We start from the raw sequence: 12,966 nt of genomic DNA, 5'->3' as shown, positions 1-12,966 counted from the left end.
GCATGCTGTATCGGGAACTCTGTACAGGATATAAGGGAACGCGTGGGGGGCGGGGACTTAGACTAACGTCTAGTCTCTGAAATGAACATATCGTACGGAAAAAAAACACAGTTAAATTATCTTAATAAAAATATAATAAAAAGGAGCCTAGGACTCTCTTCATTTCCTGATACTGCAGTAATCTAGACTTGCCAAACATTATAGACTTGCATGGGCTGTATATGATATACTTGTATCAGGGTCTGTAAGACAGACTAGCGGGGACTGTACTATTGCCACTACTGGTAGCTATTGCCACAGCTGTTAGCTGATGCAGCTCATGTGGTGGTTGGTTATCCTAGTGGTTCAAGCGTTCGCTCGTCACGCCGAAGATCCGGGCTTGATTCCCCACATGAGTACAATGTGTGAAGCCCATTTCTGGTGTCCCCCACCGTCATATTGCTGGAATATTGCTAAAAGCGGCGTAAAGCATTACTCGCTCACTGATACTGCTCATGTAAAATACATATGCAATGTGAATGCTACCCCTTGCTATGCTACACAAAAAAAGTTAAGGACAAGCCAATTCTTTCATTGTTTGCCAGTGTTGAAGCATGGCATGCAGCTTACAATATGGTGTCACTCTTGCTATCCTTCTAAAAAAAGTTAAGGACTTAAATAAGCTGATTCTTTCTTTACTATAGTTGATCTGTCATGCCAATAACTATAGTAAATTGAAAGAATTGGCTAGTCCTTAACTTTTTTTAGTATTTTAGCAATTGAAGTTACAAGAGATACTTATCAAGACTGAGTTTGAACATATTGCCATAAATTATTTATTTCCAGAGTAAATTCCACTGCTACATGTTTTAAGATTATATGCATCCTATCTTCAATGAGGACAAGTTTTCTGAGAAACTACTTGAAAGTTTGCATACATATAAGAGATACTTGTTCCATAGTTAACATTTATACCTTCCATATTATTTACTACTATAGGAACAAAGAAAATACTGTGCCTCGTGGGGGAGGGGAGTTTAGCTGTTTTCTTGTTGCCAAGGCGATTGATGTTTTGTATGTAAATTACTCTTGTGTAAGACATGAGGCAGGGTTAAGGATAGGACAAGACTCATTAGGATTGGAAAACCGTTAGTCAACCATGCTTGTCTTATCGCTATTGGTATCCTCTTGTCTGTGCTATTTCCTCCCCCCAGGCAGGTCCCTTGTCTGTCAGTGATGGTCGGGGATAAACACATGTTATTCCCTACCATCAAGTACACAGCCATCACTAACAGTGTTCTGGCCTCCTGCATGTTTAATGGCTGCATTGCCAGCACATGGAGAAGGCTGGATGATACGGTAGATACCACGCCAGTCTGTAGATTCCTGCAGCAGGTACTGAAGACGGTGGAGAAACATGGAGTCACCTGCGTTTAGCTGCCTCAAGAGGGTATGATTGCTACCTTAGTGTGCAACACACTCAGGGAAACAAACCACTGTCTTAGCCTTGCTCCAAGGCTGTACTGATACCAGGGATGAAACAAGTCCATGGATGTTTAGTCATTCTATCCTCCAAATAGGCAAGTCTAGATATGTGGACAGAAGGACTCCTGTCTCTTAAAGGGACAACTTGTTTTTACTGTTTACGTAATCTAGAAACTATGATTTAAACTAATAATTATTGCCACAGAGACTTTTACAAGTCTGAGTACTCCAGTCTTTTATGGGGACATCTTGTTCTTACTATTTACATAATCTATAAATTATGATTTAAACTAATAATTATTCCCTAAGTGACTTGTGCAAGTCTACCACTGCCTCATCATTAATCATCCTCATCATCTGGAGATCCCAGTATCCCAATAATCCTTCTCCCCCCTCCCCCCTCCCCCCTCTCCCCCCTCCCCCTCTCCCCCCTACCCCTTTTCCCCCCTCCATATCAATACCTACAGAAACCATGTCCTCTTGTTAATGTGCATGTGCAACGATTAACAACAAGTGTTAATGCATCTGTGTTGTCTTAAGGTTTGGGGTGAAATCCTGCCCCCTGAGGTGCTCTTGGCTTTTGTCTTGTACTAACACATTTAGGAGGATTACCAGGCAACTTGATAAACCTCCCTCCAGGGGACCAATAGTCATGTAGCATGCTGCAGGATCCTGTTTGGATAACATGCCTTGAAACAATATATTCCCTCAGAATTAGACTGAGACAATGTGCCTGCATTCAGAAAGTCGTGACCTGGAAATGCAAGTGTGTGTGCCTGAACAAGCAATGCCATATCTCGGCCATTACCATCCTGAGAGTTCAGTTACAAAGTGAATTGGGCAGAGAAAGTGAGTGGCAACTCAGTGAATAGGGCATTGTTTGGTTGTTGATGGGGGAAGAGAAAGATTTTGAAACCCGAGATCGGAATCATCACAGGAATGTTGATGCATTGAGTGTGATAATGCCACCATTAGGGTGTAGTTTATTAATTGCAGAATTATCTCCATGGCAACCTTGGTTTGAAGTTCTTAGTTGTCTTTTCACTAATTGTCTTCATGATCAACATACCATATTTAGGTGAGATGAGGTGAAATTGGTTTTAACGTCGCATCCAAGATTATTGCACTTATATAGCGACGTGCATGCACGTGTGTGTGTGTGGCTGCTTGTACTAGTCCGGACTGATGCCGATTTATAGTGCTAGCTCACTGAGATACCATGCCGCAGTTTAACATGAATACCCCACTCAGACACAATATGCTGACTTCGAGCCGACCAGTCCTTGTTTTAGCCCCTTAATGCCGAGTGCCAGACAGGGTAACAACAAGTACCATCTTTTAACGTCTTTTGGTATGACGCGGCCAGGGAACGAACCCCGTACCTTCCGCTCTCCGGGCGGACGCTCTACCAATAGACCACGGAGGCGGTCCCATATTTAGGGTTATATTTAAAGAGAGTTAAGAATGTGTTTATCGTCATGTATCGTACAGAAGGCCACAAATGGCAGGCAGTGTATCAGAGTTTCTATGCATGTATGTTCTAGTTCACCCTAAATATTCACTCCACCCATGAAGATCCAGGGTAGAATAGGTCTTCAGCAACCCATGCTTGCCGTAAAAAGCGACTATGCTTGCTGCTGCACATGATGTCAATCACTGGATTGTGTGGTCCAGACTCAATTATTTACAGACCGCCATCATATAGCTGGAATATTGCTGAGTGCGGCGTTGAGCAACAAACAAACAAAGTTAACATTCACTGATGGTTATGTACAGTCAAGGGACTCACTCACTCACTCACTCACTCACTCACTCACTCACTCACTCACTCACTATTAAAATCTTGATCTTGCTGAGTCAATGTTCGTCACTGAAACACTTGCTTTGTTACAACACTGCTGCACAGTAGGACTCCAGTCTCTTTCGGGGCAACTTGTTCATATTATTTACATAATCTAGAACTTATGATTTGAAGTAATAATTATTGCCTTAGAGACTTAAGCAAGTCTAGGGTAGTGAGACTGACACTGGCTACCAGTCAAGGGAGAGCAGTGAGAGTGATCCTAAGGCTTATTCTATTTGTGCCAGGCCCATCACCAGTACCTGTTGAGAGGGATATTTGATATGTGTTTACATGTTTTTCTGGCCAGAAGATGTACATATATCTGATTTACAGCTGAGATGGCTGTTCGAGGTCTCAGTTGCTTGATTGAGTTGATTTGGAAATTATTGGTCTGTTTTTAGAAAAAATATTCAGATTCTGAGATTTATTTTCTTGAAGAAATGGAAATGAAGAATTATGAATGGACTGGAAACATGGGTGGTCTTTCCCTCTCTGGTTGTGATTGGGTAGACTTGCAAAAGTCTCCTTGGCAATAATTATCAGTTTAAATCATAATTTCTAGATTGTGTTAATAACAAGAACAAGTTGTCCCCCCAAAAAACTGGAGTTCTTACTAGACTTGCCTGTTAGAAGGATAGAATTACTACACATCCATGGACTTTTCTTTCTGTACAGCCTTGGAGAAAGGCTAGTGATAGGGTAATGCTTAGTCTGTCTTACAGACCCTGATACAAATATATATCAAATACAGCCCATGCAAGTCTATAATGTTTGGCAAGTCTAGATCACTGCAGTATCAGGGTCTCTGAAAATGAATAGAGTCACTTGGCTCCTTTTTATTATATTTTTATTAAGATAACTGAACAACTGTTTTTTTATGTACGATATGTTCATTTCAGAGACTAGATTTTAGTCTAGGGTAATGCTGTTTGTAGCTGTGTAGGTAGCTTTTGTTAGCTGATGCTGTATCTTACAAGGGGCAACATCTTACTTGTTGGCCTAGTGGTTAAAGCATTTGCTTCTCACGCCAAAGAACCAGGTTTGATTTCCTCATGGGCACAATGTGTGAAGCCCATTTCTGGTGTCCCCTACTGTGATATTGCTAAAAGCGGCTTAAAAAACATCACTCACTCACTCACTCACTCACTCACTCACTCACTCACTCACTCACTCATCTGGAACAGGCAGGGTTCGGTCGGGTAGCCTAGTGGTTAAAGCGTTCGCTCGTCACGCCGAAGAGCCAGGTTCGATTCCCGACATGGGTACAATGTGTGAAGCCCATTTCTGGTGTCCCCCGCCGTGATATTGCTGGAATATTGCTAAAAGCGGCGTAAAACCAAACTCACTCACTCACTCATCTGGAACAGGCCCCACAGGATGCTTGGATGATCTATAACTACCCTGATAGACAATTAGTGCTACCATTAGTGCTCCCACAGGCACATCTCACCTCCCTGGTGTCCATCCAAGCCCTGAGAAATTAGTTACCGAAGCTGCTGCACCGAGCTGGATTTATAGGTTCCGACGTCAAAAGGGGACTGAACCATTACGTGGGACACACACAGACTTCCATGGGGCAGGGAATAAAGTAAATGTTTCATCAAGTTTATGGCCACCAGTTCTTCCGACAAGAGTACTTTATTGTACTGAAGCGCCTTGAGTTATTGATAACCATATGGTCGGCGCCACATGTTGCTATTTATCATAGGGGTGCAATTATTGAAGTATGGCACCGGAAAGAACCAAAGTAATATGTTATTAGCATCAAGTTGCCCTCATTCCAAGTGTAATGATCACTGTTTGGTTGTATCTACGCAGTAGACGAAACAGTAAAAGGAAAAATTATTTACTTCACTCAAACAAACAGGTACATTCTGATACCAGCAGGGGCGGTCGGGTTGCCTTGTGGTTAAAGCGTTTACTCGTCACGCCGAAGACCTAGGTTTGATTCCTGACATGGGTACAATGTGTAGAGCCCATTTCTGGTGTCCCCCCACCATGATATTGCCGGAATATTGCTAAAAGCGGCGTAAAACCATACTCATTCACTCTGGTACCAGCAAACATTTATGTTCAGTGCTTGGAAAAGAAGCATGGAAGATGGGTCCTTGTCATCTTGTTTTCTGAGGGGCACGGGTGGCCCAGTCGTCTAAGGCGCCACGATTCGCTGTGCAGAGTTGCGTCCCATGGGCACGCCAGAAACCTATGATTGTGGGTTCGAATCCTGGTTCACCCCGATTATAGTTCTAGGTTTGTCAGCACCATACCCATGCTCATGGCTTTCACCGAAGTGGTAAACGTCGGAGACCTGCATCACTTCGGGCTTTCCTCCAACATTAAGCTGACACGCCGCGATATAACTTGAATACTGTTAAAAGCGGCGTTAAACCCAACTCATTCATTCATTCACTCCTGTAGCAGGAAAACTCAATCTAATGATGTAGAGAAAGTACACACCGCATTGATGTATGATCAACTGAAAGTTCCTGCGATTTTATCGGATTTTGATACCAAGTTTATGGGCTCTATCTATTAAATGATACAAGAAAGTTATTTGGAAAAGTAAAGTTATTGATATTGTTATTGATATGGCTTGTCAACTGATGTCTTGAAAGACCATTAGTATGATTAGTGTTGGTGTTATCAATTTAATGACAGGAAATGCATCACAAATATAATTACCAGACATTTATCTGTGGTGTTGCCAATATTAGACTTTCGAGCTGGGAACTGACATAGAATTGATAAGGAGACTTGGTTACCTATGAAGAATTGGCCTTTACAAAGTTTGTGATGGGTTTAACTTGCCTGGTGATGAGGCGTTCATCCCTCCCACTCAGAGTGTTGTTGGGGGGCGGGGATGGCTCAGTTGTCGAGCCGTTGCAATTCGCTGCGCAGAAGCCGATTATTGTGGGGTTATTTCTTTGTTGTATATATTTGCCCTGATAATGATTCTTGGTTTGTCCCCACCATACCTGTGCTCATGGACTTCACCGAAGTGATAAATGTGTAAGACCTGCATCTCTTCAGGCTTTTCTCCCTCAGCAAGCTTTGACATAACTAAAACACTGCTCAAAGCATTACTCACTCACTCACTCACTCACTCACTCACTCACTCACTCACTCATGGCGACTTGAGGGAAGCTTATGACATGGTGTGTTGTCTTTTTGAAGTTTAACTATACTCACTCACTCACCCACCCAAATTCGCTCACGTAGTCACCCACCCACTCTCCCTCCCCCTCACTCACTCTCTCTCTCTCTCTCTCTCTCTCTCTCTCTCTCCCACTCACTCACTCACTCACTCACTCACTGTGCCTGTAGAGGAGAGAAAGTGTTTAACACAGAAAGTAGAGAGTTTGTGTGTATCCGCATCAATAATTTTGGCCGATGCAGAAATCAAACCCTATCGTTGGCATTTCACGACAACCATTAACCCTCTCTCAGAATGGAGAATATGGTGATTTTGAACACAAGAATCACTCTATACATGATAACACTGTTTCTTCCCAAATTCTTTCCTCAGATTGTAGATATCATCGACTCGGTTCCTGCTTGGTGAAGGACACTATTTAAGACTTGAGTTGTATATTTATTCGTCTAGTTTTAAATGTGGAACTTGTGGTTGTAGGAACTGTTGACGCGGACGTCGCTGGAGACTCACAAGTTGGATCTGATGGCGGAGATCTCCAGCCTCAAGATCAAGCTGGCAACAGCAGACAAGGACAGACGCGAGTTAGACGACCGACTCCGGTCTGCACAGGTCGGTGCCACTTCTGTGGAAATAAGAAACTAAATAAATGAACATGGTGTATACCCTGAAAAGAAGTCTTCAGGGAAAAAATGTATTTCTTCAAGCAGCCCCCCTGACATAAATTGGGGCGTTTTAACCGCTGGCCCATTGGCCTGTGGCCAGTTAAAATTATGAAAGGCTTGCTGAAACAAAGTAGATTCACCCCTTCCCTGTTTATGTTTTATTGTTTTAATTGGAAACTCCTTGTGAATCATGTAATTTGGATGCGAAAGTATTTAGGGGGGATGAGGTCGTGTGAATGGTTGGCTTAATGATCATCTCAGGAAGCATGACACAGCCGGGGGGGCCATTATGTAATGTTCTGTACAACAACAACTTTATTTGCTCTTAAATCACCATGAAATGAGGCACATGGAAGCCAAGATTTAATCTCAGAGTACAGGAAAGGACGTTTTAGGGCTGAGAAGTTCTAAAATTTTCAGAGACCCCTGGGTTACTCAGTACAGTAGTGGCCTCCACCATTTAGTTGTGGGCCAGTTAGTTTGGAGAAGGGCCAGTTACTTTAAAATAATGTTTTAATTTGACGTTTACACGATATAGTGCTTTTCGATTGGACGAGAGGTCGGTCACATGACCGCGAAATTGACGTTCATAAGTGTATGAACGACACAATTTGACGTTCATATATTTTTCACGAGACCATGTTCTTGAAATGACGTAAACACTGACGGACTACTTCCACATTCCTGGGGAAACCCCTGGGAACTCCCTAGCACGAAAACATACATAAGCATTATTTCTGATCATTTAGAACCTTTAATCTTGGTCTCAGCATTTCAGCAAGCTCCGACGTTCATACAGTTTGGCCCTCACTCTATGAAGGTTCATACTCCAATGAATTGACACAAAGTGAAGGTCAATTCTTAAAAGGAGAAAGCCCTGCTGGCTACATATGAATTTGTTGTTAAATCTACCCCTGACCCGTGCTTTTACTCTCTTGCAAGTATTAAATCGGGAGGTCATGTTGATAAAAAAGGACATCAGATTTGAAATAATGGTAAACTCCCCTTGGCGTGACATCGGGGGCACGGGTGGCCCAGTCGCCTAAGGCGCCGTGATTCGCTGTGCAGAGTTGCGTCCCATGGACATGCCAGAAACCTATGATTGTGGGTTCGAATCCCGGTTCGTCCTGATTATGTTTCTAGGTTTGTCAGCACCATACCCGTGCTCGTGGGTTTCACCGAAGTGATAAACGTCTGAGACCTGCATCACTTCGGGCTTTCCTCCCACATTAAGCTGACACGCCGCGATATAACTGGAATACTGTTAAAAACGGCGTTAAACACAACTCACTCACTCACTTGACGTGACATCCGAAGGTGGGAATTTGATAGGCCGATTTCCACCATACTAGAGGAGAATGAGGTTATGGTAATATTACAATAGAATGATATAGTAATCTGTGTTTTGCAGCACAATGTTTCACAAGACACCAATACACCATCGCCTTTCAGGGTTTTTCTTTTTTGTGCAAAATAATTAGACAGATTGTCAGTGAAATATTTCCATATTTTCACAGAGACAAATAACAGAACTGGAGGCCAAGAACACGATAAAAGAAGCGGAAATCTGCGACTTAAGATCACGGTTGGGGAAGAATGGCACAATTATCTCCCCTGAATCTGGAGGTATGTGATTAGACACAACTTGAACCCTAGCCTCCACTGAAGGAGATGTTTGTAAGATTTCAATTTTACCAGGCCTTAATTTGGGTATCTTAACAAGCCATGGCTGTTTTATGATCACATCAAAGTAACATGTCAAAAGAAAGGTCCTCAGGATACCTATTAGTTACAATGGCTGACTTGAAGTTTGTTTCATATATCTTACAATATTTGAAGATAGTGTTGAAGTGGAATTTCAGAAATAATGATAACTTGATGCCAGAGGATTATTTAATGCACAGGAAGACATTTTGTCTCGGGTTAAAGTAAAATCCTTTGTTTTATTGTAATCATATTTTGATTAAAAATGACAGCTAGTTAGTGCAGGATGTGCTGCGTTATGTTTGATTCAGATGTGCTGTGTTAATAACGTCATGCACGTTCAAGAATTAGTTGTAATAATGTTAGTATTGGTGTTTCTTGACAACTTTCTTTCATCGACTTTTGGGGTTTGTGTGGAATGGGGGGATCTTCATTCCAAAAAAAATGTTAATTTTTATTAAAGTTTTTATATTGTTCTATAATTGTGAAATGAAGTCAGAGCATGGCATGAAGCGAGCATTATTATTTATTTATTAATATTTGAATAATGACATGTTGTAGACTTGAATGTTGTGTTGTAATTTTGCATGTGTGTTGTGTGTAGATGCAGAAAATGTTTCCTAACATTTACAAAAGAAACAAACTTTCTAAGTCCACTCTTCAAGAATATCTTACAAAGGCTTAAGAAAATAAAAGAATTGGTTCTCAGGCAATGACTTTTGAAAATATAGTGCGGGTGGGCGGTATGTTTTTATTTATTTTTATTTTTTTATGTTCTAACTTGTATGAAACCAAATGAACAGTTGTGTACCATCAACCTGGGAAAGGGCCTCCCTACATGAACAACCATACAAACTCCTATTGCCGCCATAACCATGCATAACACGAGTTGCGTAGTAAAGCAGTGCACATGTAAGGGGAAGTAACTGTGTGGATCACATTATTTTTAGGTATTAGAATTTTTTTGATTTTTTGGGGGGGTGGGGGAATGGAAATAAGGATGAAACGTACGAGAAACTTTATGATGATGTGGGCGGTGCCTGAGAACCAAGACTTTTATTTAGTTTAGCCTAAATAATGGAAAATCTCATACTCTGTTTTATGTGTAACCAAATGTTACTAGCATTGTAAAAATGTGATTAATATAACCTGCAAGATGTTCAATAAATTCTTAGATGGTTTGAAATGCATTTTTCGGAAGTAATGCTTGTGCATGGAATGAATATTACGTTAAACGAATGTCATGTGGCATGCCAATTTTATCAGTTTAGGAGAAAAGTGAATTGACGGTAGAACATTCCAAAATGGCTGCTGCATCCACTCAATGCATCACTGCTTGAGCACGTAACGTACATGACCTTCACTTTTCAGGAGATGTCTCGAGAGATTCAGTTCGCGAGCGAACGTTAGATAGGCTAAAGCGAAAACGTAAGACCGTCTTGCGGTGTTCACCTGACACTAACATCCTCACACTCCTATAACCAGAGTTATCTCCCTTGACAATAGTCCTGCAGAAGCTGTAACGAGCTAGATTAGATTTGTTTGAAGGCTGGGACGCTGATTGGTGCATTTCCAAGCATGTTGTGTATTTGCAGGATTTGTGTGGCAGTATATTAATTTAGTGGAGCTGAAACATATCAGAAGCCAATTTGGAGTAGTGTTGCGGTGAATGTGTAAATTAGCCATGTTAAATGTGTTTAGTATTTCTTGAACTTTCTGTATCACCTGAGTAGTAGCTAGGAAACTAGTACAAGTAGCTAGGAAACTAGTACAAGTAGCTAGGAAACTAGTACAAGTAGTACAGACATATATTGTGTAGTAATTTAGAATTCTGCTTGTCTTATTTAATATATGTAGTTTAAAGTCTAGACGCGTTTCTATATCTTTAATTTTTTATCACTTGTACCTGTCAAAGATTCATTTTTACAGTTACCTTTTGTTTCTTTTGCACAGCAGGATTAATCATTCCTTCCTTGAATATTTCACTCCGACATTTCTACTCACCCCTTTGTTTCACTTGCTCTCATCCATCGTCCATCCTTGGAGCAGTCCATTCTGTGGTGGGAGGGGACATAGCACCTGCTTTGTGTTTACTAGCATTGATTTTGTTTGCTTCTCTTAATATAGCAGCTTGAATGTAATTTCTTAAACATTATTAGGATATAAATTGATATTATTTTATTTTTTTTAAAGTTCAAGCACTGCTTAATGTGTACATCACAATTGTATTATGTAGAATAAGTTATGTTTATGTATGATTTTATGTTCTTCACAAATGAGTTTATTATTTTTTTGTTTGAGCTCAGCGTGTCTCAGACCAGTTGAGATCTCGACATTTGAATAACCTGGTAAATGTCATCGTTATTTCAATCCTCTGAGATTTCATATTTTTTTCTCCTCCTCTTAAACTAGTGCTCCAAACAGGAGATCGTGTCAGATGAGTTTTCAAATCTAGCAGCATTGAAGTTTTTAAGGTTCAGGACTAGTGAGTGAGGCTTTTGGAACATATCTGATGTCTGTATCTCCAAAAAGGAATGAAAACAGGCAGTTCCAAATGGAAAATAAAAATTCTTTTTCTTCAGAATTAAAAATCCAAATCTTAGACACAGGTGGTAAAGAAATTAATCTAGTCCAAAATGTGCCTTCCAACAGATCATATTGACAAAGTTAGAATATAGTGAAGAGAAATTGTTTTTAGTGAGATTGACTCTTCAAAGAAACTGCTATTTAACAGAGATGATCCTCCCAATGACCACTGACAAGTTGCCTCAAAATAATTCTGATCCACTTTTCAAGATATATACATTTCATTTTTTGACCTGTGATCATAATACAATGTATAAACTTCTGAAAAACTTAATTATTTTTCAAACTTAGAAAATAAATTAGTCGATTAAGTTATCTTGTAATACATAAAATGAAGCTACTTGGAGTATCATCTGTTTCCCCAGGGCTTGCGTTTCAGTGAACTACACTAAAACATGGATCCATTGGCAAGGTTTTTGCGGTCTTGAATTACCTGCCCTTGATTTTCATTAACATTCTACCGACCAATCAAACATCAAGATAAAGGAGGGTAAGGGAGGTAACTCGTATTGCCTAGAAACCAAAGTCACCATCAGTTTTAATGGATTTACAGATTTTTTAGTTCTTTCTTTTGTGTTTTTCAATGTTGAAATTCTCGCAAACTCTATTGTCATCAAAGGGACTGACCACCAACCCAATGTGGAGGCTGATTTGTAACTTGGAATTCTGATTAGTACATTAGACTTATGAGCATAGCCAATCAAATTGGCTAAAGGAAATCAAGGGCGGGTAATTTGAGATTACAAGAAGCACAGGAATTGATCCAGGGCCCACTTGCACAAAGCGATCTTAGCGCTAAGACTATCGTAAGCCTATGCTAAAGTATGGGAGTTACGATCATCTTAGCGCTAAGATCGCTTTGAGCAAGTGGGCCCAGGTGCGATGTAGTTTCCCGAAATGCACGCCCGGGAGATAGAGGATGCACCTGCAGCATAATGTCCTCCTTTAAGTCATGCAACAACAAATTTGTAAACAGCATATATACTACTCAAAATAAGTTAAGACCCGCATGCCATGACAGATGAACTATAGTAATATGAAAGAATCAGGTTATCCTTAACTTCTCTTAAGTGGTATTGTAATGTTTGATATCAGTTTTGCCTGTGAGGTCATATTCTCAACAATCTGAGCTTAATTGCGTGAAGGGTCTTATCTAGACCTGTCCAGGGTTCTATAACTGCCCCCAAGTATGCAGCAAATGTCTGTTTTAACTCCAAAATTGGAATCAATATATTTCAAATTCTTGCAATTTTAGTAATAACTGATGTCAAAGCTTTATAGAGGTGACTTTTATTTCAGTGATATAATTTCCCTGCAATGTTAGGATGCAATGTTAAAGCACAATTTAAAGAAAATAGAATTGTTTTACAATTCCAACAGTGAACAAAATAATGGTAATCGCCCTCTTCTCCACTCCCCTCCCTTTTTTTCTCTGCCAAGTTTTGAATCCTTGATAAATCTGTGACTTTGCATGTTAAATGAGAAATCTGAGTCGTAACATATGCCAACTGTATGCTTGGTCAAGGAACACCAGTTGAGCACATTTCCCACAG

The 12,966-nt window shown here is 40.5% G+C and overlaps 1 protein-coding gene across 16 annotated transcripts in view; it reads left to right on the top strand.

Annotated features, from left to right (window-relative positions):
• The window catches only part of LOC124143967 (liprin-beta-1-like), a 176,472-nt gene that overhangs the window by 138,574 nt on the left and 24,932 nt on the right, over window positions 1-12,966 (top strand). For 14 of the 16 annotated variants that reach the window (XM_046513147.2, XM_046513146.2, XM_046513141.2 and 11 more), the window contains 3 exons: window positions 6,939-7,070; window positions 8,641-8,749; window positions 10,199-10,255. In XM_046513147.2, coding sequence (XP_046369103.1) covers window positions 6,939-7,070; window positions 8,641-8,749; window positions 10,199-10,255 — 298 coding nt within the window. The remainder of the gene's footprint in view (window positions 1-6,938; window positions 7,071-8,640; window positions 8,750-10,198; window positions 10,256-12,966) is intronic. The other 2 variants (XM_046513144.2, XM_046513153.2) reach the window with 1 other exon arrangement.

The sequence above is a fragment of the Haliotis rufescens genome, unplaced genomic scaffold (genome assembly GCF_023055435.1).
Source record: "Haliotis rufescens isolate VD_foot unplaced genomic scaffold, xgHalRufe1.0.p SCAF_6, whole genome shotgun sequence".
NCBI lineage: Eukaryota > Metazoa > Mollusca > Gastropoda > Lepetellida > Haliotidae > Haliotis > Haliotis rufescens.
This window is presented reverse-complemented; position numbering and strand designations above follow the sequence as displayed.